The sequence below is a fragment of the Uranotaenia lowii genome, chromosome 1 (genome assembly GCF_029784155.1).
Source record: "Uranotaenia lowii strain MFRU-FL chromosome 1, ASM2978415v1, whole genome shotgun sequence".
Lineage (NCBI taxonomy): Eukaryota > Metazoa > Arthropoda > Insecta > Diptera > Culicidae > Uranotaenia > Uranotaenia lowii.
The window spans coordinates 84,467,970-84,492,969 of record NC_073691.1 but is presented as its reverse complement, the minus strand read 5'-3'; the positions used below and the strand labels follow the sequence as shown (position 1 = coordinate 84,492,969).

Sequence of the window (25,000 nt, the reverse complement as noted above, 5' to 3'; positions counted from 1 at the left end):
AAAGAGAACGGTATTTGAATAGTGCTTCAAAAAACTTCAATTTAATTTCACCTCATTTTCTCGACCCATGGCTGTCAGTATTCTGAGCACATTCCGCCCTACATTGGTTACATTTGAATTCCCTCTAACACAGGTAATGGCTTCAACGCGAATCGATGGCATTTTCAAAAGATAGTATAACGCCCACGCATCGTCAGCACCAGCATCGACATCTACAATCACTCGTCTCCTTAAGTCTTGCTCATCATGCTCTTTTCCATCCACTAAAATTTAAACGAGATGTAGGTACTAATAAGATGGAAAGATAAAAGACACAAAAAAGACACCTTTAACATACCGACTACGACTATCACGAGCGCAACGCAGACAGCAATAATAGCAGCTACCACGACCTTCCACAATGCACTGCTCCTGAAGTTGACGCGTACCATGATGGATTTGAAATGCTTAACAATTAAGCTAGCACCTGTTTTACAGTGCACTTCAAAGGCGTGTGCGCTTGATATCAGCTGGCGAACTAGACTGATTCTAGCCGAAACACTCAAAATGTTGATGACCATGAGGTAGCCACTCATCAGTTGATAACTCACTAGCTAGTAGATACATCTCATCAATCGAAAACTAATACTACAGTCGGAGATAAAAATTACTAAACGCCCTCAACGAGAAAAAGCACACCGATTAAGGCGCTGTACAAATGAAAAAATAAATGAATGGAATGGAATGAAAAAAAAGCTTTGGCACATTTGGATACTTAAGGTTTTCGGAAATCTTCTCGTAACGGTATATTATCACCTTTTCCTAAACCTACTTAACAATTGAAGAACCAACGTATGATATCGAGGTAAGAAATAGTGTGAACGCCAATGGGAATTTAATATCACTGTCACATTTTATTAGCAATTATCAGGTCGTTATTTTATGTTCAAGCCAATGGACAGTTTTAAAAGCTTTTTTTCGTGAAGTTTTTTAAGCTTTAAAAATTTAACTAAAATAAAAAATCAGAATTATACGTTATATATTACCTAACACTTAAAGACCTAGCCACTGATGCCGGAGCTCAGAATAAAGTGAGAACGCCAGATCTTGCGCCTAACATTTCAAAAAACTAGTAAACCGTTTCTTACACCATTGAATGACTTGAAGTTTTAGTTTTTTTTCGGTACAACACTAGTTTGTTCAATTGCAGTCTTTTGAGTTATAGTTAAAAATAGAAGGAACCTTAATATTTTTAATTCAATGTGATTTTTCAACTTAGGAACTTACATGTGCTTACATGGCGTACAAAAACGGTTTTGAAGCTTTTATGTTCAGACAAACTCAGATTCCTCGAACATGTTTAAAATTTTTATTCCAATTAGAGTTGAGAAGTAAAAAATGATTGTAACTATTCCAATAAACTGACTTCGCATTTCCTTTGCACGGTCATATTTCATTGGAACCTTTGGATTTTAAGGAGTTTGGTGTTTGACTCCAACAACAAAAATCACCACACGCGCTCTCCCGAATGGTTCATTCTGTCAACTGCCAGCCCACTACTTAAGGCTTCAAAACTACTTTCTTGTGTGATTTTTTAATTAAAGACTGTTGAAAGTCCAATAGTAGTAATACGGTCTATAGGTTGTTGGCAAGTTCTTTTTTTTTTTAATTATAGGTCGAGTGTTGATTTGTTGAAAACGCTCCAACGGATATTTTTGGTGGGTGGAGCTCGAGAGAGAACAAAATTTGTTCTCTCAGCATTTAATGCTCTCTCACCCAAAGTGTATTTATTCTCTAACAACATGTTACAAATTTCTTTTAGTTTCGATCGTATAATATTTTTTTTGGCTTTTATATTTAAAGTATGTCAATGATTGAAGAGAACCTGTCAGCGCGAATATCTTTCGATTTATTAGATTTATGTAACCCTAAAACAAATTCGAGATGCATCTAATCGCATGAAACGAAGGAAATTTTTTATAGCCGTACCGACTGATCTCTTCAATTATCTATTAGCTCCTCCAATGAAGCAATAAACAGTTATAATCTACGACTGATTAAAACAGTTTTCGCGCATAGAAACGTTTGTGTCCGAACTGAACTCGTGCTGTACAACGTTGAGCACATTTTATAATTTGAGTCATTTTATATTACTTATTTAACTGTCGCTTCCGTTTATTACTTCTTGTCATTTGGATTTCTTTCGTTGTAAATTGTAAGTGAAATACAATTTCCATTCTTGAGTTACTCCATTCAAACTGTTATTTATTTACTTATTCATGTATTGTATGTGGTTACTATTTATAAAGAGATACAAAAAAATCAATTTAAATGAAACAAATCACTTGATATATTTATCCATGAACTTTTTGTGGAACTCTGACCGCAAAGAATCGTTGATAAACTGATTGGATTTCTTTTCCGGTTCGGAACGGGCGCAGTTTTTGAACACCACATCGTCGTCCCACCGTCGCTTGACTTTTAGTTCCGTTTTGGCAGTAGACGAATAGTTCAGCAGCGGATTGCCCGACAGTATGTTCTCCATCCGGATGCGTTCTTCCTCTTGGCGTTTTTCCTGCTCTTGCTTAGCGGCCTCCTGAGCTCGTTCCCGCTTGATTTTGTTTAGCTCGGCCAACAGGGCGGCCGTGTCATCCTCGTCCGAATCTGAGTCAGAGTTGTCACTGTCGACCGGATCGTCTGCGTCCAAGTTCTGTGGGGTGGCGTCTATTTTTGGCCTTTTGGCTCCACTCGGTCCAGCCTCGATGGCAGCCCGCCGAACATTCGAAGCAGCCGATGCCCCCGGTTTGCCCTTGGTTTCACGTTCCCGGCGTTCCAACTCCTCGCGGAAGTCGCGAGTGCGGAGTTCCTCGGAAGTGCCCTGACCGGGGTCTCTGTAATGTATTGAATCACGTTAGTGAAAATTATTTTTGGGAACAGTATGTCTGCCTGTGCGTGCAACTTGATTCCAACAAAAGATAGGTCATTTTTAAAGATGCAAAACATTCAAGGTTCAACACGATCAGGGAGTACGGAAGTGTGAACATTCTGAAACTATTTTCAATGCAATTTTTGCGGATATTTAATCTTAATTTTTTATCCAATAGTGCTACCCATAGGTGGAAAGGATAGATCTTACGTTTTGTATTATTTAACTTAATAAACAATAAGGAAAACTTTGAAAATCATTTTAGAATTCTTACCTGTACTTCAATTTGGTGTGTGCTGGAAGATCTCGGCTGCTGTACTGTTTGGACATGGCACTGAGATCTTTTTCACCTCGGCCGCTGCCTCCTCGGGCCGGATCGAACGTCGGACGAGCTGCGGTGGTCATTTCGGAGGTTTCTCAGCGTTTCTGGGATGCAAAAACGGACAAAAATCCAAAAAATGCTCTTAAAATATTCGTTTGTTGTTGTTCGTCGTTTTTCGAAATTGCGAGGCTGAAACGTTTGACATCAGTGGTTCCCAAACGACTGCAGCGCTGAAAGAAAAATAATGGAAATTGGATTTGAGTAGCTCCTACACAAAAGGTAAAATTATTATGGAAAGGAGTTTTTTTTTATTCGAAGTTTGTTATTAAAAAGTTAAAGAACAAACAGAGAAATATTCACAGAATAAGTAAAACGATTTATTTCATATTTTGTCGCATAATTTATTTATTATTTTTTTTTATTTGGGGTTTAAACAAAAGTACGCGTACTCCATGCTTGGAGTGTATTTCTGATTTTACTTAAATTCGTTGTGTATACATTTTAGATATAGAAAAGAACACTTTTATGTTAATTAGTTCTAAGCGTGTTTATGACTTAAAATTTTCTAAACATGGCGTGTGTTTAAGTTTTTTTTTAAGTGATTTAAATCTGAAAATTAAACAAAAAATATGAGTTCTATAATGTTCCGTTTGCGTCTGTTAGCTCAAAGACTCGAACAGTTACTGCCAAACCTATTCGGATTTCCGGGAGGACAGCTGCCTCCACCAGGTAAGTGTGGAAAACATCTATATTTACGTAACGCATAATACAAAACAACTCGCTTTTGCAGGTATTTTGGCATTAGCCGGTGTTGGAGAAAGTCACACCAAAAGTTGTACCAGAGATCCGTTCAATTTGAAGGATCTTATTGGCGATGGTTTGCTATGGGCAGTACCAAAGCACCGGCGGACGGTAGAAAAACGTCTCAAGCGAAAGTACGGTAGCCCAGATTACAAATTGAAAATTTTCGTACCGAAAACACATCTTCGAATCTGTAGTACTTGCGGCGGAGACCATGAAGTTGGTGTTTTATGTCCGACCTGCTATGCCAAGGTCCAAACCGAGACCAAACTGATGCAGAATAAAATCCAAAGCGAGCTGGGCCTGGAACCAGTGGATAAAGAGGTAATTGTACTATATGATCGGGAGAAGGAAGAACAACCGGCTGAATTTTGGGAGGGTAAACGGATCGTCGAAATGGAAAAAACTCGACCACCGTGGTTCAGCAAAAATCTGCTTCAGCGAAGTACCCAATCAGAGGCTGATACCAAGGAAGTTAAACCGGAAACGGAAAAATTGGGATAGATCCGGCGATAATGATTAGAAATGATTGATACGATTATTTACATTTTTATTATTTTTCGATGACACTACTTGTCTGTATCTCATCTCAACTTTGGGGTGCATTTCTGCAGATAATGGAAATCCGCCTACCTTTGTCTACCTTTTTATGTTTGAATAATGAATCCTCCCCGGCTAGAATCTCATGTGTGTACTTGTATCTTGCGGAATCCCTGTAATTGAACAAAGCACTTGAACAATCTGACCATGCATCCAAACAAAAAATCGAGGCTGCTACCTCATTATGTAAAGGGAACGTCTGGTAAGCAAGACATCGCTCCAGTACATATCGTCGCGATTAGTTTCGAAAACCTGCCGATACTCAGCATTCGTTTGCTTTTCGTCATTGGTACGGACCATTCTCATAACCGAATCAGTTAGCAAACTTATACCAGCGATGATGTTTCCGCAGTACTAAAAAAACCCACTTAGTGTTATAACAGTAATGGAATGAATTAGTCATTTACCCTGACGCTATCCACATGTGGCTTTATAACTCCTTCTTTAGCCAAGTCCAAAACATGAACGTGTGGCAACGTTTCACCCTGAAAAGCCGTTGTCTTGAGTCGATCAAATACCACCCGGTTTGTCGGGAACCAGTGTTTACGTTCTGTTTCCCGGTACCCATGGATGGCATCGTCCCAGTGGTCGAACTCATAACGCATCCGTTTCAGGTATGGTTCCAGTTCTTCCAGTAAACTTTTTTCCTCCGCTTCGGTTATAAAGTTTGGTATAACAGTCATATCGGTTTGGAATTTCAAACGATCATCCGCGGGCCATTCTCCGTGAAATGTGATTTGCGTTGTAAAACTCTGATCTAAAATATTTTTTTTATTTCTTCAGGTTAATTTTTGTTGTAGGCATAGGATATTGTTGCTCACCAGTTATGATTGAATTACGATCATCAACGTTATGTGCGAGAGGATCTTTTTGATGACACTTCCGCAGGCTGATGTTGAAAATTATTTTAGGGAAAATCCATCGATTTCCGGTGACTAGTTTTGTCGGCAATGTTTTGAACATGATTAAATTTATTTTTCTTTCATCTATTTTTTCTTACGTAAATTTGCGTATTGTATTTGTAAACAAACTATTGATAACGAAAGCATATACACGGTGGGTAGGTAGATTGATATTTTTTCACAAGTCGTTTACTTAATTTTTACACAAAATCCTGTTATCTTTTGAAGAAATTCTGAAGATCAAGTAAAATCTGAAATATTTTCCGTAATTAAAAAAAAAAAAACATTTACACATACATAATATTTTTGATTTTTATAAATTTTAGGTACCTTTTTTTAAAACATTTTTTCGAGATTATTCTTTGGTCGATTTGGCGAGTTAATAGTGGAAACCCTATTCGCTTCAACTGGGTTTGAGCGTTTGAGTTTACCTTTTCAAGTTGAATCCTTTACGAACGTGTTTACTTTTTGTGCAAGTGATTATATTAAAATATTGAATAAAACGACTGAAAACGACCGACCGACCATGTACTGCTCGGTCCAAAAATTTCTTATGATTGGTACCACTTGGTACTAGGTACAGATATTTATCTCATTAGGTAATGATCTGAGAAGCATCTATAAGATTTTCCAAAATTTCTGAATTCTAGAGTTTGTTTTGATTAGGTCGTATGAACCAACATAAACAAAATTGAGTTATTTACTGCAAACGATTGAAAAACATGTATTCTACGTTAGGTAAAAATTTGGATTCATTTGATCAAAGAATAAATTTTAGAACATGATTTGAAATAAAGACGCATAATGACTTTCTCGTTTTCGCGTGCAATTTGGTTTTAACGACTATTTGCATCGCACTAAATTGCCGTGTATGCAAAAAGTCGCAAAACAACAGTTCGGAATAGTGGTTTAAGCAACCTTCTGCATTTTTCCAGAAAACGCTTCGTTAAGTGTAAAGAAGTTGAAAAATTCTATCGGAGATAGTTGTTAGCAGTTTATTTTAAGATGTATTGTTAAAAAGATGGCTTTAATATGCTAGGTAAGTTCAATAAACTTTAATTTATAATGGGCAAAATACTAGCTCCGTATTTTTACAGAGGGCAAAGAGGCAGCCAAAATAATAAGCGGCTTTATGAATAACCCTCCGCACTCCTTGAATGATCATTGCAGCAGCCAGCAACATTAGTCGACTAGGATCATTTCTGATGGATAGTCTAACGCAGTCAGCAATTCCAGTCAGCACTGACCGGGTGTTTCCAGGTAACACTTCTGCTTCCTATCACGTTAAACTTCAGTTTACCAAAAATATAGATGGGAATAACAAATATTAAGAAAAGATCAATCAAATTTAGAAGAAATTTTGAGTTTTTTCAAAACGACGTTAGTGCCAAAAAGTTATTGCAAAACGTTGTAAGAAGATCTTTACTGAAAAAACAAAGCTAATGGCTATATCGAAAACACTAGCATGTTTTTCATCTTTTTCCACATCGCATACAAAATTTCCAAAGTGCTGTTTGTGTTGTTTAGAATACTAGAATTGAAAATGTGTTTCAAAACTTCAACAGCGATTTTATCGAAACACGCCATATGGCTCATACGACCTAATCAAAACAAACTCTAGAATTGTTAAACCTCTTGATAGTCTTATTGCGTATAAATCAGCCATGTTAACAGAACAGTTATTTACTAACCAGATATGGTTACTTCCAAAGGTTCGTGTCAACCTGAAAGTGACATTTAAAAATTCTCAAAATCAATCACGCGTTCTACGAGTTGTGAAATATCGAAAGAATTCATCGGCGGCTCTCTGTACCCTCTGTACAGTTTTTCCATAGTTTTATCAGGTTCCCTAACTGGGCGTCCGTGTCCAGGTGTTATCGCAATCAATTCAAGGTCTTCGGTAGGAAACAAGCGAACCAGTGCAAACTGAGTAGTAACGACATGGGAAACTCTGTGAGCGCAAGTCCTGTGGCAGCACTACCGGCAGCTACCGAATCATCGCAGGTCGTCAACGCTCAGTCTGAAAAACCCAAATGTAAGGCTTGCTGTGCTTGTCCGGAAACGAAGAAAATCCGAGATGCCTGGTAAGTAATACAACTGAAGGGGCCCTTTATTCTGTATAGAGTGTCTTCTGGTTACTATGAGTTTATTATGTAACATTAATTTTTTTTTGTATTTCGACACTTCCAGCATTATGGAACGAGGAGAGGAAAACTGCGGCGATTTGATCGAGAAGCATAAGCAGTGTATGCGCGACATGGGATTCAATATCTAGAATGGCAAGTCAATGGTAAGGATGGAGCAGCCGAGGTCATTTTTCAGATGATGCAAATAAACATTTGCATCCCTGGTTCAGTCAAAATTGATCTTGATTTTTTTTTTTGATTTTGTAAATATAGTGCTAGAGCTGAAAGCTTTTATTTATTTCCAATTTGAACAATAAATGATACTTAAATCCAGATCGTGAAGTTCTCGAACAATGGGAATTTTTTTTGAACATCCCAAAGTCCCAGCGATAAGTGAATTAATTACAAATTACATCAGTATTACTATGTTACTTAGGTTTTGTACAAGATTTATTCAAACAAAATTTGGGTTGATTCCCATTTATCATTATTAGACTTGAACAATGGCTTTTCCGATATTTCCACCATTCATCATCGATATGAATGCTTTCGGCATGTTCTCAAACCCATGCGTTATGGTTTCCCGATATTTAATTTTTCCTTCCTGGATCCATTTTAAGTTTTGTTCGATTCCTTCGAACCAACGATCCGTCCAACGATGCACGCTGAAACCTTCCTGAACTAACTGCTTCCAGACAAACTCTATCTGAGGATCTTGAACTTTTTCCGGTTTCCCATTGTACATCGAAATCGATCCACATACGGCAATTCGGCCGCGTTCTTTCATTTGGGATTTGATTGTAGCCGAAATTTGTCCACCAACATTGTCAAAATAGCAATCAATTCCATTTGGTGCAGCCTCACGCAATTCCTTCTCCACATTTGCGGTCTTATAGTTGATAGCCCAATCAAAACCAATCTCGCGCAACCATTCACATTTTTCGTCGCTGCCGGCCAGCCCGATTACTCGACAGCCCTTTATTTTGGCAATTTGTCCCACGAGGTTACCAACGGCGCCTGCAGCTCCACTAACGACTACCGTTTCGCCAGCCACCGGCTGACAAATTTCCAGAAAGCCAAAGTAAGCTGAATTGCCAACCGTGCCGCAAGACCCAATACCCAACGACCTCGGAAGGCCTCCAAAATCTGGCAATACGTAAGGCTTCCGGGTTTCGATACCAACCGGATTACAGATGGAATAGGTTCTCCAACCGAACTGGCCGAAGACGTAAGCTCCAACTGGAAAGTCGGAATTTTTGCTCTCCAAAACCTGGGCAATCTGACCTCCGATCATGACCGAGCCGATCGGGTAGGACAGAACATAAATACGCATGTACGGGTCCACGCTGAGAAATTCCGCCTTTGCTAGGAACTCTGTGAACGATGAGATAGAATAAAATCAAATGCATTACCTAGGGTTTTTGAGACCAACAGTTTATTTGTTTAGTGTGGTAACTTTGGGAAATAGTACTCAGCTGATTCAGCCTAAATGTAAAGTCTGCTTCATTTAGTATTGGAACAAATTCTTTTGCTCATTGTGGCGCTCCTAGTGGACGGATTTGGAAACTTTTTTCACCCACGTGTCGGGAAATTCATTACCTTTCACCATGTATTTATGTCATAACACCAAATTGTGCACAGTTTTCTTGAAAATATATTTTTGTCGGCATCGAAGCTAGCTAAACAGCTTAAAATGCCCAGAAATACCGTATGGCGTGTTATCAAGCAGTACAAGGAAACATTGGCGACGGCTCGGAAGCCGCATTCGAAGCGTCGGAGTGGAACTGTCGACCGGAAACTGCGTGGGAAAGTCATCAAGGCCGTCAAGAGGAATCCCAATCTTTCAGACCGCGATTTGGCCAATAAGTTCCAGGCCGCTCACAGTACGGTGCGACGAATTCGTCTCCGGGAAGGAATAAGGTCATTCCGAGCCAGCAAACAGCCAAATCGGACGCTGAAGCAGAACAATGTGGCCAGAATCCGTGCTCGAAAGCTGTACGACCAAGTGCTGACCAAGTTCGACGGATGTATTCTGATGGACGATGAGACCTACGTGAAGGCGGACTTTGGGCAAATCCCAGGTCAAAAATTTTATTTGGCGACGGCTCGGGGGGATGTACCTGCAAAATTTAAGTTCGTGTTTGCGGATAAATTCACCCGCAAGTACATGATTTGGCAGGGGATATGCAGTTGTGGACAGAAAACCAAAGTCTTTCTCACTGACAAGACAATGACATCAGAAGTCTACAAAAAAGAGTGCCTACAGAAACGGATTCTGCCGTTTATTCGTGCCCACGACCGTCCAGTAATGTTTTGGCCGGACCTCGCAAGCTGCCATTACAGCAAAACGGTTATGGAATGGTACGCAACGAACGGGGTCAGCGTAATACCAAAGGACCTCAACCCCCCAAACTGCCCCCAGTTCCGGCCGATAGAGAAATACTGGGCAATCACGAAGCGGAGGCTTAAGGCAAAGGGAAAACTTGTTAGGAACATGACTCAAATGAAGAACTGGTGGAATCAAATCGCCAAAACGGTGGACGAAAAGGGTGTGCTCCACCTAATGTGCCGTATTACGGGAAAAGTACGAGGATTTCTTCGAAACAGCAATGAATAATTTTTTTTAATTTTTTTTATGAAAGAGTAAAGAAAATGCTACATTTGTATGAAAAACAAATTATGAATTCGTTAATAAATGACTGAACTACACGCAATTGTTTGTGTTCCAATATTAAATGAAGCAGACTTTAGGTACATATCTATTTGGACGCTGATAACTTCATAAAGTTACAATGAGATACATACTAACGAAAGTATTTTCTTACGATATGCACCTACTCCAAAAACCTACCTCCATCCTTGATCTCAGGCATCGTTTCCTCCTCCAGCCGAAAGTTATCGACGCTGGGTTCACCCTCGAAAGCTCGGGCGTAGATCCATTTTTTAGCCGTATAAACCATTCTGAACTGCCTAACTAATTCTTCACTGTCATGCTTCTGATCGATTTCCCTGGAATATGCAATTAGGTACCTATCTCCCGTTTTTTTTTGCAGGATCATGCACCGAACTGAATCAGACAGAAGAGATATTAGGCCTTTATCTTATCACAAACATGCTAACGTGTACACAATCGAACGCTGACTGGCGCGATTATAAAGTGCACCAATATGATTGTCTGGTGGGCTTACCAAATTGATGATTGAAGGCAAAACAAATATTGTTATTCTTTTTTTTAAATGATTATATTTTTTTTTTTAAATTTTAATCAGCTAAATGTAAACTTTGATTGCGTCTGGTAAAACTAAAATCTGACATTCAATAATTCGGGAATGCGTTGAAGGATAAAGGATGAACGTTTAATGATTTTCATAAAGAACGGTCAGTTCTTATCGAGTACTGCTCGATATCGGTTGTGTCTATCTTTGGCTTAGTTTTTTTTGGTGGTTTTCAAGTGTACTAATCTCTGTTAAGAGATTATTATTTCCAGAAAAAGTCATCCCTTCGTTGGGAATGTTAAGTTATTCGAAAAACCGACTTAAATAAGTGGAAGTTTGGCTAAAGTCGTGAATCATTTTCTTTTGTGGCACTGATCAGCTACAGAAAAACACGCGGTGATACAACTTCAAGGTCAACTGGCCTAAGTTGCCAGTTCTTTAGTGTCCATCTTTGATTCTGAAGCGTACCGCTGCAAACAAATCTACTAAGAGTGGTGTAGTCTAACTAAAAAACCCGTCATGGCGGGTATAGGAATTGGTAGTAATGATGACCCTCCAGACCTCGATACTAGCAGACTCCCGTCATATTGCAGAAGTCCTCAAAACGATGGAGTGCTCCGTGTTCTCCAGCTCCGAATGAGATTTAACGAAGATGGCTATGATAGTGATGACGTGCAACGAAAAGGGAACCGCCCTTCACTCCCACAGAACCCTTTCTTGATAGGGAATTCCGTCAAAACAGCTATTGGTTACTCGAACGCGAGGCATGTGCGAGCGATCAAAGAAGCTCGAGGTGCCATGTATACCCTCCGCACATACTCTCCTGAAATAGCCGAAAAACTGATGAACATGAACACTTTGATTGATAAGACCCCTGTTGAAGTGGTACCACATCCTATACTGAGCATAACACAAGGTGTGATAGTTGATTACGACACGATTGATATGGAAGAAGAAGAACTCCTTGAAGAACTAAGTGTTCAAGGAATAGCTGCAGTCCGCCGAATTAAAAAACGCGATGAAAAAAACCAAAATAAGTTTAAAAATACTCCAACTCTTGTATTGTCTTTTCGAAGCACAGTTCTTCCAGAATATGTCAACTTCGGTTTACTTCGGATTAAAACAAGGCCCTATTATCCCTCCCCTATGATTTGCCGAAACTGTGCAGCTTATGGTCACACCCTTAAGCGATGTACCAGCCCGGCCATTTGTCTAACCTGCTCGGAAGACCATACCATGGAAAAAGACAAGCAATGCGAGAAAGCGTCGTTTTGTAAACACTGCAAGGGGGATCACTCACCGATTAGTCGCGACTGTCCTGTTTTCCGGAAGGAAGAGGCAGTGATTCGCCTTAAAGTGAACAAGGGCATCACGTTCCATGAAGCACGCACGGAAATCAACAGCACGTGGGGTAAAGAAACCTATGCCAGCAAAGTTCAACAGCGCCTCAATATCACAGTCGAATCCGAAAAAGATAATCTCATAAAAAAGCTACAATCAGAAATGGACAAGATGCGAAAAGAAATTGAATTGCTGAGAACGCAGATACCAACAACGGAATCTAAACTCACAGACAAACGGACTGTCTCACAGACTCAAAAAAACGATGTCAATGCAACAACTCCTACTCCCAGATACTCGCGGAAAGATCTCATTCACCAGCAATCTAGGTTGGAAAAACAAAAATTTAGTAAAAATAACAAAGAACCATATAATCCAAAAGATACTTTAAATCGCAGTATGAGTAGAAAACGTATTTTACATTCGCCACCGCTGCATTTAATGGATTCTAAGAAATCGAACATCAGGTCGAACTCCGATGACCACGCTATGTCTGAAGATGAATAATTACCAATTTCGAAAAATCGAATGCCCACTTTGCTTATACATTTATTTATTTATTTATTTTTTAATGATGCCAATCTCTAATAATAAATCCGATAACATCCGAAAATCTTTCAAAAAGAAAACATGCGATAATCCTATTGAAGAAATGGGCAATACAACGTCAAATAATACCAACAATACATGCACTACTGAAAAATCAACTAATAATGACATCCTACCGACGAACCTAGAAGAATCAAATCCATCTACGGTAATCATCCCCGAAATCGAACACGATGACAACTTGAAGTCAAATTTTGCTCTACAATGGAACATTTGTGGCTTGAGATCTCACAGGAATGACCTCCAAATATTGCTGAAAAATTACCAACCCATGATTGTATGCTTACAGGAAACAAACGCCAACGAAAAAAATGTAGGATCAAACTTCATTGGGAACCAATACACCTTGCTCCATGGGACATGCTCAATACATGGTCGACAAGGTGTAGGGTTAGCAATCAGAAATGATACACTGTTCAACAGACTTCCCGTAGATAGTTCGATTCAAGCAATAGCCATACGTATGTACCTACCGACTGAAATAACTGTAGTATCAGTTTACTTACCACCATCGCAAACTGATGCCGCCGAAAACCTTCATAATATGTTACTTTCACTACCTAAACCTATACTACTTCTTGGTGATCTCAATGCTCACCACGCAGCCTGGGGAAGCCGTATTGTACCTATCAGAAACGAACCTCAGAAAAGAGGAGAACAGATCTTTTCAACGATAGTCGAACAGGAAATGCTAGTGCTAAACGATGGGTCCCACACTCGTCTGGATCCAGTCAGCGGAAAAACTCAGTCACTAGACGTCTCTTTTTGTTCAACATCAATAGCATCTAAATTTCTGTGGAATATTCTACCCGACACAGCGGATAGCGATCATTTTCCGATCATCATTTCCTTGACTGGAAAAAATAAAAGTATGTCTCACAAAAACAAATGGATCTACACTAAAGCTGATTGGAACAGTTTCGGAGAACTCACACGTAACTATCTCAACCCAAGAGACACCTTAACAGCAGAAGAATTTTCAAAAAGAATAATCGAAGCTGCAGATCGTTGTATACCGAAAACAACTGGCAGAATTGGTTCGAAAGAGGTTGCCTGGTGGAGTGCTGATGTCCAAAAAGCAATAAAAAAACGACGAAAATATCTCCGTGCCCTACGTCGTATAGACGATAATGATCCTGGAAAAATTGAAGCCTTAAAAAAATTCCAAGAAGCTCGCTCAGAATGCAGAAAGGTAATAAAAGATGCCAAAGAAGAAAGTTGGAGCCAATTTGTCGAAAGTATCAATTCTGAAAATTCCTCCGCTGAATTGTGGAATCGAATCAATCGACTCCAAGGGAAAAGAATATCCAACAATATAACTCTGCGATTACCGGACTGTACTACCAATGATGGAAAATTAGTAGCTGAAGCTTTAGCATCGGAATACGAATTTAGATCCTCAGATGCACAGTATTCAGAAAAATACCGAAAAGAAAAAAACCAAAAACAACACTCCACTCGACCAAACCCCCGAAATTCTGACAAGAAGTACAACGAAGATTTTAGTATGAACGAACTGAAATGGGCAATTTCACGTCGTGGAGGATCCTCGACTGGACATGATGGAATCGGATATCCTTTAATCCAGAATCTTCATTTAACTGCTAAAATCGCTTTACTTCAGCTGTTCAATCGTATATGGCACAGTGGTAATTTTCCAACCACCTGGAAACACGGAGTGGTCATCCCGATTCCAAAGCCGAATACCGACCGAAGCAAACCAGAGAATCATCGACCAATCACACTTCTAAGTTGCCTCGGAAAAATTTTCGAACGAATTGTGAACCGACGTTTGATAACAGAGTTAGAAGACAGTAAAAGATTGGATCAAAGACAGCACGCATTTAGAGCAGGTCATGGAGTTGATTCGCATCTTGCCTCATTGAATACACTTATCGATTTCAAACAAGACACTGAACACGTGGAAATAATATCACTAGACATATCTAAAGCTTACGACACAACGTGTCGACACGCCATCATGAGCACTCTTAAGAGTTGGCAGATATCAGGACGCATGTTTAACATTCTAGCCAGCTTTCTGCAAAATAGAACTTTCTCAGTTGCAGCAAACGGTACACTCTCAGATATACGAACATCCGAAAATGGAGTTCCACAAGGTTCAATCCTCTCGGTTACACTTTTCTTAGTTGCAATGCAACCAATTTTCAATGTTATTCCCCCAGATATAGATATACTTTTATATGCAGATGATGTTCTGCTCATAGTTAAAGGTGATAACAATCGTGACATTCGCGTGAAATTAAGAAAAGCCGCAAAACACGTTTTCAGTTGGACTGAAAGTGTAGGTTTCACTATAGCACCAGAAAAATCCAAAATGATGCATATTTGTAATATCAGGCATCGCAAACGTGGTAGAGCCATCAAGCTCAATAAAAAAGCTATTCCAATTGTGCGTAAAATGAGAATTTTAGGTATCCTTATTGACCAAAGATTGAATTTACTGCAACATTTTAAAGCGGTGAAAAGAAGCTGTAATAACAGATTGAATTTACTACGCATTCTAGGCTATCGGCTTAGGAGAAGCAGTCGGACTGCTTTACTCAAAGTTGGCACTTCATTGATAATTTCAAAGCTTCTATTCGGATTGCCCATAACAAGTATTGCAATTGATTCACTCGATAAAGAACTCGCTCCAACATACAACGAAATAGTACGTATAGCTTCTGGAGCCTTTCGTTACAGCCCCACGGAATCAGTCTTGGCTGAAGCAGGTTGGCTGCCTTTTCGATCAATTATTGTACAGCGATTGTGTCAACTATCAATTCGACTGAACGAAAAAGGATTCAACATTTCCTCCCTCAACACAAGAAGTGTCGAAAATTTCTTTCAACTGACTGGTGAAACACTTCCAAGCATAGCACCCCTTTCACGATTATCTGACCGGAAATGGTACTCTCCAACTCCAAGAGTAGACAATCGAATTCGAAATTCGATCAAAGCTGGAACTACCAAGAGTATGGCTATACCAATATTTAGTAACTTCATCGAACAACATTATGCAGCACACGAACAGGTTTATACAGATGGATCCAAATTAGGAAATCAGACTGGAGCTGGAATTGTGATTAAACATAATAAGTTCAGTTATGCTCTTCCTGGATTTTGCAGTGTGTTCTCTGCAGAGGCTTTTGCATTGAAAATGGCCATCAACAAATGCGACAATGATGCAACGATTATACTCACCGACTCTGCCAGCTGTTTGGATGCGTTATATAGTGGAAAATCTAAACACTCATGGATTCAGAATATTGAGACAGTCCTTACGGAACACAGCCTTACTTTTGCATGGATACCAGGGCATGCTGGCATAGTAGGAAATGAAGAGGCCGACCGACAAGCGAATATTGGACGAATGGAGTCTCCGAGTAATATTGAAATCCCATCTCAAGATGCTATCAACTTCGTTATAAGCACAATCTGGAATGTTTGGCACAATAAATGGCACACCAACAGATCGTTTTTGAGGCAAATTAAGAACTCCCCATCCAAAACTTCCGATAGAAACTGCAGTTCGGAACAACGCATTTTAACTCGTCTTCGGATTGGAACCACTAGACTCACCCACTCATATGTTTTTGAACGCAAACCACCACCTGTATGCACTTTCTGCGGTGTACAGATCACGGTTCAACATATTCTTGTGGACTGCAAAGGATATGAATCTTCCCGGATCAAACACGGAATACAGAAAAGTTTAACGGAAATACTTCAATATAATGGACACAGTGAACTAGCTGTACTGAAATTTCTAAAGGAATGCGACTTGTTTCTGAGTATCTAAACACTTATTGAAAACCACCATCTTTTAAAAGACACGAACGACATGAAAGTGTTAAAGTGTCTCTAATCATGCCAAAAAAAAAAAATAAAGAACGGTACCTAATTGATTACTTGAACGGAACCAACGTGGTAGTTGTTAGTTAAAGTCCTATACGGAGAAAATCGTCATCTAAAAACAACCAGAGAACTTCTGATAACAGCTGATCATTTCTCATGTTCCTTTTGAATGCTGAGATGCAGAGCTGTTGTATGATAACGCTCGCAAAAAAGTGCAAATCGTGCAAATGGTATTTGTATATGTATGTGAGGCCACAAAATGTATGAGTATCGCAAAATTGATAAAGCCGACCAATTTGCTTTAATATATAGGTACAGAGCTGAAAAGGCTTAAATTAATTCACATTTTAACCGGTAAAGTTCGTTTGATTTTCCGGACCTTCTGATAAAACGGGATTATTTGAGGTATGAGATCACCATAAGTTCGAGGGATAATAAGGTGTGCTTCAATATATTATTCAGTTCAATAGGTGTGATCGTAAATCTTCAAAATGGTTGTCGCTAAAAAGTGGATCTACGCCAAAACCTTCTCCGGTCTTCCATCGGATGACAATTTTCGACTGGAGGAAGAAACTCTTGGTGAACTCAAGGATAAAGGTAAGCGAAAAATAGTAATTTAAATCAATCAACACTATGCTCAAATGTTTTTTTTCCTCAGAATTTCTTGCCGAAGCCGTTTTCTTGAGCGTCGATCCTTACATGCGCCCATACATGTTGAATTATCCGGAAGGCACGGTCATGATCGGTGGCCAGGTGGCAAAGGTGATCGAGAGTAAACATCCTGATTTCCCGGTTGGATCGCATGTCCACGGAAGCTTTGGGTGGCGTACGTTTACTATTTGTGCTCCCGATGCCGTTGAACCCTCGGCTAAGCCCTATGTGTTGCCAAGCTTTGGAAGCGAGCCTCTTTCACTGGGAGTGGGCATTCTCGGAATGCCTGGTAATACCGCATATTTCGGTTTCCTGGAAATCTGTAAACCAAAGGAGGGTGAAACGATTGTGGTCAGCGGAGCAGCCGGTGCAGTTGGAAGTGTGGTTGGCCAAATAGCAAAGATCAAAGGCTGCCGAGTTGTTGGAATTGTAGGAACCGATGCCAAATGTGAATGGATTCGAAGCTTAGGATTTGACGCAGCGATCAATTATAAGACAGCAGATATTGCTGCCGAACTTAAGAAAGCAGCACCCAAAGGCGTCGATTGCTATTTCGACAATGTCGGAGGAAAGATCACTGAGCTAGTGCGCGATCAGATGAATTTGTTCGGGCGCATTTCAGTTTGTGGAACTATTTCCAATTACAATTCAGAAAAGGCTCTTGTAACTGATCCACAGCGCGATTACATATGGAAACAGCTGCGCCAGGAGGGCTTCATTGTGTGGCGTTGGATGGATCGCTGGCTCGAAGGTATTCAGCAAAATCTCAAATGGATTAAAGAGGGAAAGTTGAAATATAAGGAAACATTCACTGATGGTTTCGAAAATATGCCAAAGGCCTTTATTGGAATGCTTACGGGTGAGAACACAGGAAAAGCCGTTGTTAAAGTTTAATTTTGTGAAACGTATTTTTTAATTAAAAAAAATGCTTTTAAAACTTATGATCCTCTATATGTTGAATATCCGAATGGGTTCAGTAGCAACGGTATGTGGTAGTGTTGACTTGCATCCTTGATTTCGAAAACAATCTGGAAACAAATATATTCTTATTTCTGAGAATATCTTCTACGTTAAGTAAGCTTACCTCAACATAAGGATAAAGTGTTTCCACCTTCAGTTGTTGGTAGTACTGGCCAACCTGGAAACGAAGTTTGTACACTCCACTGGTAAACTCTGCCGGGTTACTTTCAAAGAACCCCCTATAGCGACCGTCATTATCGGTGGCTCCTTGTCCCAGTTTGGCCCACGAATCAACTGATCTATCGATACCGGCGCGATACAAGCTGATCGCTACGTTTGGTGCCGGCTTTCCCCGGCTGGTGTCCAGAATGTGTGTAGAAAGACCCATCGCTTAGAGAACTGTTCCGTTACTGACCGGAGATTTGATGACTTTTTAATCACTTAAACAAGATCGTGATGCTGCCTGCTTTAAATATAAATCTGTATGTGGATTCAATGATAAGTGTTGCATGCAGCAATGTATGTGTAGATGAATGATCAAAAATTCTTAGAAGGAATCTGTGTGTATGAGCCATATTTTCGTGTGTTTCAAACGTTCAGTCTTTTTGTCAAACTGACGTACCCACAGATTCAAATAGTTCCCTCAGATTGGTGCGCTAAGCATAACTCAATTTTTTAAGTCAAGTCAATATGCGACCAACACAACCGCCATGACTTGATATGGATTTGTTTTTTTTTCATTTACTAGCAATCTCACGCATCAACTCAATGTAAGCTGTTGGTTGATAAGTTATCATTTCGGGTAAGATATTTGATATTTCATTGAAGTTATTCCACTCATTCTTGTCAATCAATCGCTTCAGTCAGTAAAAATGGCTGTCGCTAAAAAATGGATCTACGCCAAACCCTTCTCCGGACTTCCGTCGTACGACAATTTCCGCTTGGAGGAAGAAACTCTCGGAGAGTTGAAGGATAAAGGTTTTAAAGTAACGGTAAGCGCAAAGTCATTCCGGCATTTTACCTTTTTTCTTTTTTTTTAAAGAATTTCTTGCCGAAGCTGTATTTCTGAGCGTTGATCCGGGTGCTCGCCCCTACATGAGATTATATCCGCTGGGTTCAGTCATGATGGGCGGCCAGGTGGCGAAGGTGATCGAGAGCAAACATCCCGATTTCCCTGTCGGTTCGTTCATACACGGAAGATTCGGATGGCGTACTTTGACCGTTTTCGCTCCCGATGAAAATCACACCATCGAAAGGCCATACGTGCTGCCGGATTTTGGGAATGAGTCTCCTTCTCTCGGAACAGGGGTTCTCGGCATTTCCGGTAATACCGCTTATTTTGGTTTCTTGGAAATCTGTAAACCAAAGGAGGGTGAAACGGTTGTGGTTAGTGGAGCAGCTGGGGCCGTTGGAAGCGTGGTTGGTCAAATAGCAAAGATCAAGGGCTGCCGCGTGATTGGGATTGTAGGAACCGATGAAAAATGTGAATGGATTCGGAGCTTAGGATTCGATGCCGCTATCAATTACAAAACGGCAAACATAGCAACTGAACTTAAGAAAGCAGCCCCTAAAGGAGTTGATTGCTACTTCGACAATGTCGGAGGAACAATAACAGAAATCGTGCGTGGTCAGATGAATCTATTTGGACGTATATCCGTTTGTGGATCAATTTCGAGTTACAATTCGGAGAAGGCCCAAGTAATCGATCCACAGCGAGATTACGTGTGGAAGCAACTGTACCAGGAAGGATTCGTTGTGTGGCGTTGGATGGATCGCTGGCTCGAAGGTATCCAACAGAACCTTGAATGGATTCAAGAGGGAAAGCTGAAACACAAAGAAACGATTACTGAAGGATTTGAAAATCTACCAAAAGCTTTTGTTGGGGTTTTAACGGGCGAGAATCTAGGAAAAGCTGTGGTGAAAGTGTAACAGTCGAAGAGAAGTTTCAAAATGCAATAAAGAGCTTTTGTTGACTAAAGCATTATTTTTTGGATTTTAAACCAACTGGTTTATTCATCCCCATTTTTGCACTTCAAAATATTTTCATCATTTCCTTTCTATTTGGAGATTCGAGCTGCACCCCTTAGAGCGAGTTCACTGGTGGAGAGTTGGAAATTGCTAAGGCTTTCAACACATCACAACACTCTTGCCGTACACCGGTTTTGGGAAAATCTGGATTCTGAACCTCAATTTAGAATATGAATTCTGAATTTGAATGTATTCTGAATTCTCAAATCCAAATTCCAGTTGGCCCATCGAACGTTGTTGTTCTGCATCTGCCACTGGGATACTTAGCACTGTCATAAGAGGCGACTTATCCTTAAGTCCTTCGCTACTCTAAAAATTAAACCGACACATCTGGTTGCTTTGTCAATCACATAGTTGTTGTGTGCCTTGAATTCCAAACGCTGATCAAGGATTACGCCAAGATGGTTAACGTGGTTCACACGTGCGATGGGCTCGTCTCCAAGGAAGTACTCCGAAAGTAATTAAAGGCTGCCGCTTACGAGAAAAGCTGATGACTGCACATTTGCTGCGGTTAAATGGCAGGCAGTTAATGTCGCACCAATCAGCGAAGAGGTTGAAATGACATTGCAATAAATTGACGTCGTCGTGGTCGTCTATGATTTAAAACAGTTAGGTCATCAGTGAGGAGTGACAACACGTCGTTGAAATAAATCTGGAAAATAATCGGTCCTAGATGGCTACCTTAGGGCAAACGGAGGACGCAGGGGACTGCCTGGAAAAGGTGTCACCCGTTCGAACAATCAATGTACGACCATAAGTAACTACAGAACCAGTCAAGTTGAGTACCACAGAATCCTAAGCGTTCGAGTTTTCCGATGGAAATTTCATGGTTCACTTTGTCGAATGCAGCGGACAGATCGGTATAGATAGCATCAATTTGAGATTTGACAGCAAAACTTTCAGGCACAAAAGAAGTGAACGTTAGCTAGATACTTGTCGTAGAGCGTTTGGGCATGAATCCGTACTGATCATTGGAGATGTTATTTTTGCAGGATGTGAAAAAAAGATCCCAGAGCACCAATTCAAATGGTTTGGCTATCGCACATAAGGCAAAGATTCCACGGTAGTTGTTAATATCTCTCCTATCTGTGGAAACCACATAATGCCAAGTGACGATTTAAGAACGTCCGCGGTGTATAGGTACTGGAGGGGTCCATTACGATAGCGATAGATAAAGACTAACTCATGTCGAGTGCCTGTGCCCATAGATGTGAGATATAATATGCCCTGCGGCTCTCATATTGAGTTTGACCCACACACTATCTTTTTTTTTATGAAGGTACCGGAAACATGTAAGCTTCCTTCCATACAAAAGGGATGGTAACTCTATCAAGCGAAGCTTGAAAAATGTGCCGAATAGGAGTCAGCAGAACAATCATGAAACTTTTCAAAAAAGCAGCTGGTATCCCGTCCGGGCCTGTAGAAAAGGAATTCTTGAGCTTCGTTTCTGTTTCAGAGATGATTGTCTTCTCGATTTCAATACCATTCAATGAAAAGCCCAATGGCGGAACGTTCCTGACAGCGCTAGTTAAATGTTCTGGGGATGTTGAAGCTGAATTAAGGATATCAGAAAATTTTTGGGCGAAGAGGTCGCAGATTCCACGATCAGAGTTCTTCGTAATGCTATCCAGAAACATGTTTGAAGGTATACCAGGTTCTTTCCACTGACTATTTACGGTTTCGTAAACGATGTACAGTTTGCTTCTAGCCTTCGTCGGAGTCGGTTGTTTTTAACTCTCGATCCTCGATCAAAAGGTAGTGATTTATTTCTATCGATAGAGTGTTATAGAGCGCGTGGTGATGAGCCCATCACCGGGTGACCATCCCGACGAAGCCCGACGAATGATACACACGAGCAGCAGCACAACCAGCTACGCGAACGCATTTAAAGCAAACCAGAAACAACAGATTGCAACACATCAGCAACAAGATAAACAAAAAAAGAAAAACCAAACCAACAGACGATCATGAACTAAAAAAGAACGCCAGAAAAATCACACACTCCAACAGCACCGCAACAATCCTCCCAGACTGATATTATCAGTTTGGGTTCAGATTCACCGCCTCGAAAAAGGACCCCTCTTCCTGCAACTTCGGCAAAAGAAGTTGTTCGTGAAGAAATGGTAACACACTCTACCCGATCAGTCGTGACGCGCAGTATGCAGCAAGTGCGGCTAGCAGAGCTACCTGAATAACCTAATGCCGTCTTCAGTCGTCGCAGTTCAGTTGTGGCCCAGGGAATTCGCATATTTCCACCGCTAGAGCGTTTTGAAACGTGGCGATCGATGACATAACTCAGAATATATGAGAAGGTTTCAGCTGCATTGTTAGGATTTGATAGATCAAGCTCAGATACCCAGTTGATAGTGACCAGGAAACGAGATAAAGAATAAAGGTAAAGATAAAGGATGTCGTCGAAGTAAGCGTTCGTAAAGTCGAGGTAGAAGGTTGCTAGTTTTTCTACATGAGAGTTCAGCCTAGTTACTTCAAGCGATGCCAATAGAGCAGGGTGATGTGTGACTACTTTGACTAGCGGTGCAGGAGCGAATTCGTTGGTCGGTAAACGAGATCCATCGTTGGAAAAGCAGAGGTCCATCTAGGATTACCATACGTACTCTTTTAAGTCGATCGAGAAATGGGCGTACTCTTCTTTTTGAGAAATTTCACCAAATGTACTCTTTTTTTGTTGTTGAAAGACATCGGAAAAATCTATGTGTATCTTCCATTTTATAAGGTTGTATCATATTTTATGCAAACATTACTAAAGGAATAACAGCTAACAACAAATTACTTTGACATCTTGTTTTCATTAACATGCATATTTAGTCGTAATATAAGCGCCTTTGAGTATGCAAACAGTAATCAATATGTACACAATTTAGGCAATATGCGCTTAAATGCGCACAAATCTCAGATAATGATTGTAAGGGAAATGTACCAGTTAATAAAAAAATGAAAATTGTTTGTTTTATAACGTTTTTTGTGGTTTCTCAGCATCAGCAACATCTCAATACTGCTATTTCGAATAATTTTTGCATAACCTCAACAAATTGACAGAATTTGATTGAATTGAAATATCTCGGTTTCCAATTTCAGAAGAACCCCGCTTATTCAAGGTAGTTGGGGCCTCCTCAGATAATACGGAATATGAACATCCTTTTCCATCTGTTTTGCATACCTTCCGGGCGCAAAGTTTGATAATTAAATAGATCTTGTTATCTTGTATCAACCTGATGGCTGGGAGCTAAAAAAACGGAGCTATATCGTTTCTCCTGACTTTTTGGGTAAATGATATCAATGTACTCTTTTTGGTGTTGTGGGATCTGGTAACCCTAGGTCCACCAAACGACCATATTCGTTCACCACGCCGTTAATCTGGCGCAAGGTTCTCAGGGAGTCCAATATGATGTTTGTGTTGGGATGAATGAGCATCTAGCGACCCCTCGTTATACGAAGAGAAATAAGTTTTTGTGGCTACACTGCCATAGTTTGTCATTCCTTTGTTAACTGCCACGCGAATAAAACACGTTTTTCTTTTGTCTGTTAGTCCCGCGTTTTACTTTCGGCTAATCGAAATTCCCTGGTCCACTTCTTCGAGATTGTTTTCTCCTGTGTACCTGATAGTCCCTCCGGTTCTTCAGTTTGAAGGCGCCGAAAAAGTAGATCGTGCTGAGTCCGGGTATAGAAAGCTGCCCTGGTTGGAGCACAACTTCATATGCAGTTCCGATTTGGTCTAACTGCTCCGCGACTAGGAAGAAAGCCATCCAAGGGATTCAGAATAAGGTTCTGAAAATGATTTTGTCTTGGCACAGCACCGAAGATCTTCATCGGATTGCGGGCATTGAACCGATCGAAAAGATGACCAACAGAATCATCTCCAACTTCAGAGGCAAACCGACGCAGTCTTCCATCGCAGAGATTCGTTCTCTTTACAATTAAGTTAGTGTTGACACGGCCCACAGCCACCGAACGTCAGAATAGCAGGCAAAAGGGAAAGCGAATGACAGGTTTCTGGTTTAGGAGAAAAAAGATAGATGAAATAGGGAGAAGAAAAAGAATTGTCTAAACTAAAACCACCTGTTTGAAGATAGCAATTTCGGGAAAATTCTCAAACTAATGTTTAAAAGAAATACGGTTGTATAACCCATATTTCCGTGAAAAGAGAGCGATCTGAGAAACTCAAATGAAGGTTAGTTAGAAATTTCTGATTATCGACAAATATAAGCTCAATCCTTGTTTTCCGCTATGTACAGGTACTGCGAGGTTAAGTAATTCGTTTAACAACCTGCATAATCCAACTTCTAGCTCCAGAGCTATTAAACCAAACTGTTTCATAAACGTAAGTCGAAAGATGTTTAGGATTGATAATTAGTTTCTAACACCAAGATTCTTCTAGAACGGAAAAACCGAAGTTGAGATAACCACGTTCCAGTGATTCTCAGAACTCCTCTCTCAATTGAAATAAGTCATAATTATAATTGGAACCAAATCGGTAAACTGCACACAATCGACATCTGTAAAAAGAAAACGGAATCGTGAGTACCAAAATTAGAACCTGAAACAAAATTAAATCATACTTACCTGAAATTTATAAATTAGGTCGGCTGTAAGGCAGCTTTATTGTAAGGCCATAGAAATCAAAAGGGCCAAATTTGAAGGAAAATAGGTCACTAAAATTT

The 25,000-nt window shown here is 40.1% G+C and overlaps 8 protein-coding genes across 9 annotated transcripts; 4 read left to right on the top strand and 4 right to left on the bottom strand.

Annotated features, from left to right (window-relative positions):
• Positions 1-2,215: 2,215 nt before the first annotated feature.
• Positions 2,216-3,442, bottom strand: LOC129752282 (protein CWC15 homolog). Its single transcript, XM_055748070.1, has 2 exons — positions 3,180-3,442; positions 2,216-2,870 (listed from the first exon to the last, which is right to left on the bottom strand). Exons 1-2 carry the CDS (start codon positions 3,308-3,310, stop codon positions 2,321-2,323), a joined length of 681 nt encoding a protein of 226 aa, XP_055604045.1. The 5' UTR covers positions 3,311-3,442; the 3' UTR covers positions 2,216-2,320.
• A 323-nt stretch (positions 3,443-3,765) lies between these two features.
• LOC129752288 (39S ribosomal protein L32, mitochondrial) lies at positions 3,766-4,569 on the top strand. The gene is made up of 2 exons (XM_055748079.1): positions 3,766-3,956; positions 4,018-4,569. The coding sequence occupies exons 1-2, from the start codon at positions 3,857-3,859 to the stop codon at positions 4,530-4,532; spliced, it is 615 nt and encodes a 204-aa protein (XP_055604054.1). The 5' UTR covers positions 3,766-3,856; the 3' UTR covers positions 4,533-4,569.
• Positions 4,562-6,031, bottom strand: LOC129752272 (alpha-ketoglutarate-dependent dioxygenase alkB homolog 7, mitochondrial). The gene is made up of 5 exons (XM_055748061.1): positions 5,861-6,031; positions 5,450-5,781; positions 5,036-5,385; positions 4,807-4,982; positions 4,562-4,741 (listed from the first exon to the last, which is right to left on the bottom strand). The coding sequence occupies exons 2-5, from the start codon at positions 5,589-5,591 to the stop codon at positions 4,618-4,620; spliced, it is 792 nt and encodes a 263-aa protein (XP_055604036.1). The 5' UTR covers positions 5,592-5,781; positions 5,861-6,031; the 3' UTR covers positions 4,562-4,617.
• Positions 6,032-7,253: 1,222 nt separating this feature from the next.
• LOC129752766 (cytochrome c oxidase copper chaperone) lies at positions 7,254-8,010 on the top strand. The gene is made up of 2 exons (XM_055748540.1): positions 7,254-7,614; positions 7,721-8,010. Exons 1-2 carry the CDS (start codon positions 7,472-7,474, stop codon positions 7,803-7,805), a joined length of 228 nt encoding a protein of 75 aa, XP_055604515.1. The 5' UTR covers positions 7,254-7,471; the 3' UTR covers positions 7,806-8,010.
• LOC129752738 (prostaglandin reductase 1-like) lies at positions 7,933-16,653 on the bottom strand. 2 transcript variants are annotated; one of them, XM_055748517.1, is made up of 3 exons: positions 16,407-16,653; positions 10,508-10,723; positions 7,933-9,030 (listed from the first exon to the last, which is right to left on the bottom strand). In XM_055748517.1, exons 2-3 carry the CDS (start codon positions 10,713-10,715, stop codon positions 8,147-8,149), a joined length of 1,092 nt encoding a protein of 363 aa, XP_055604492.1. In that variant the 5' UTR covers positions 10,716-10,723; positions 16,407-16,653; the 3' UTR covers positions 7,933-8,146. The 2 variants fall into 2 exon arrangements, with proteins under 2 accessions (XP_055604492.1, XP_055604485.1); XM_055748510.1 differs by lacking the exon at positions 16,407-16,653 and adding an exon at positions 10,845-12,636.
• On the top strand, positions 11,391-12,719 carry LOC129737578 (uncharacterized). Its single transcript, XM_055728738.1, has one exon. It carries the CDS (start codon positions 11,391-11,393, stop codon positions 12,717-12,719), a length of 1,329 nt encoding a protein of 442 aa, XP_055584713.1.
• A 1,492-nt stretch (positions 16,654-18,145) lies between the features above and the next one.
• Positions 18,146-18,806, bottom strand: LOC129752759 (5-hydroxyisourate hydrolase). The gene is made up of 2 exons (XM_055748531.1): positions 18,418-18,806; positions 18,146-18,361 (listed from the first exon to the last, which is right to left on the bottom strand). Exons 1-2 carry the CDS (start codon positions 18,679-18,681, stop codon positions 18,272-18,274), a joined length of 354 nt encoding a protein of 117 aa, XP_055604506.1. The 5' UTR covers positions 18,682-18,806; the 3' UTR covers positions 18,146-18,271.
• A 144-nt stretch (positions 18,807-18,950) lies between these two features.
• On the top strand, positions 18,951-20,271 carry LOC129752752 (prostaglandin reductase 1-like). Its single transcript, XM_055748525.1, has 3 exons — positions 18,951-19,095; positions 19,157-19,271; positions 19,336-20,271. Exons 2-3 carry the CDS (start codon positions 19,166-19,168, stop codon positions 20,220-20,222), a joined length of 993 nt encoding a protein of 330 aa, XP_055604500.1. The 5' UTR covers positions 18,951-19,095; positions 19,157-19,165; the 3' UTR covers positions 20,223-20,271.
• The last annotated feature ends 4,729 nt before the right edge of the window (positions 20,272-25,000 follow it).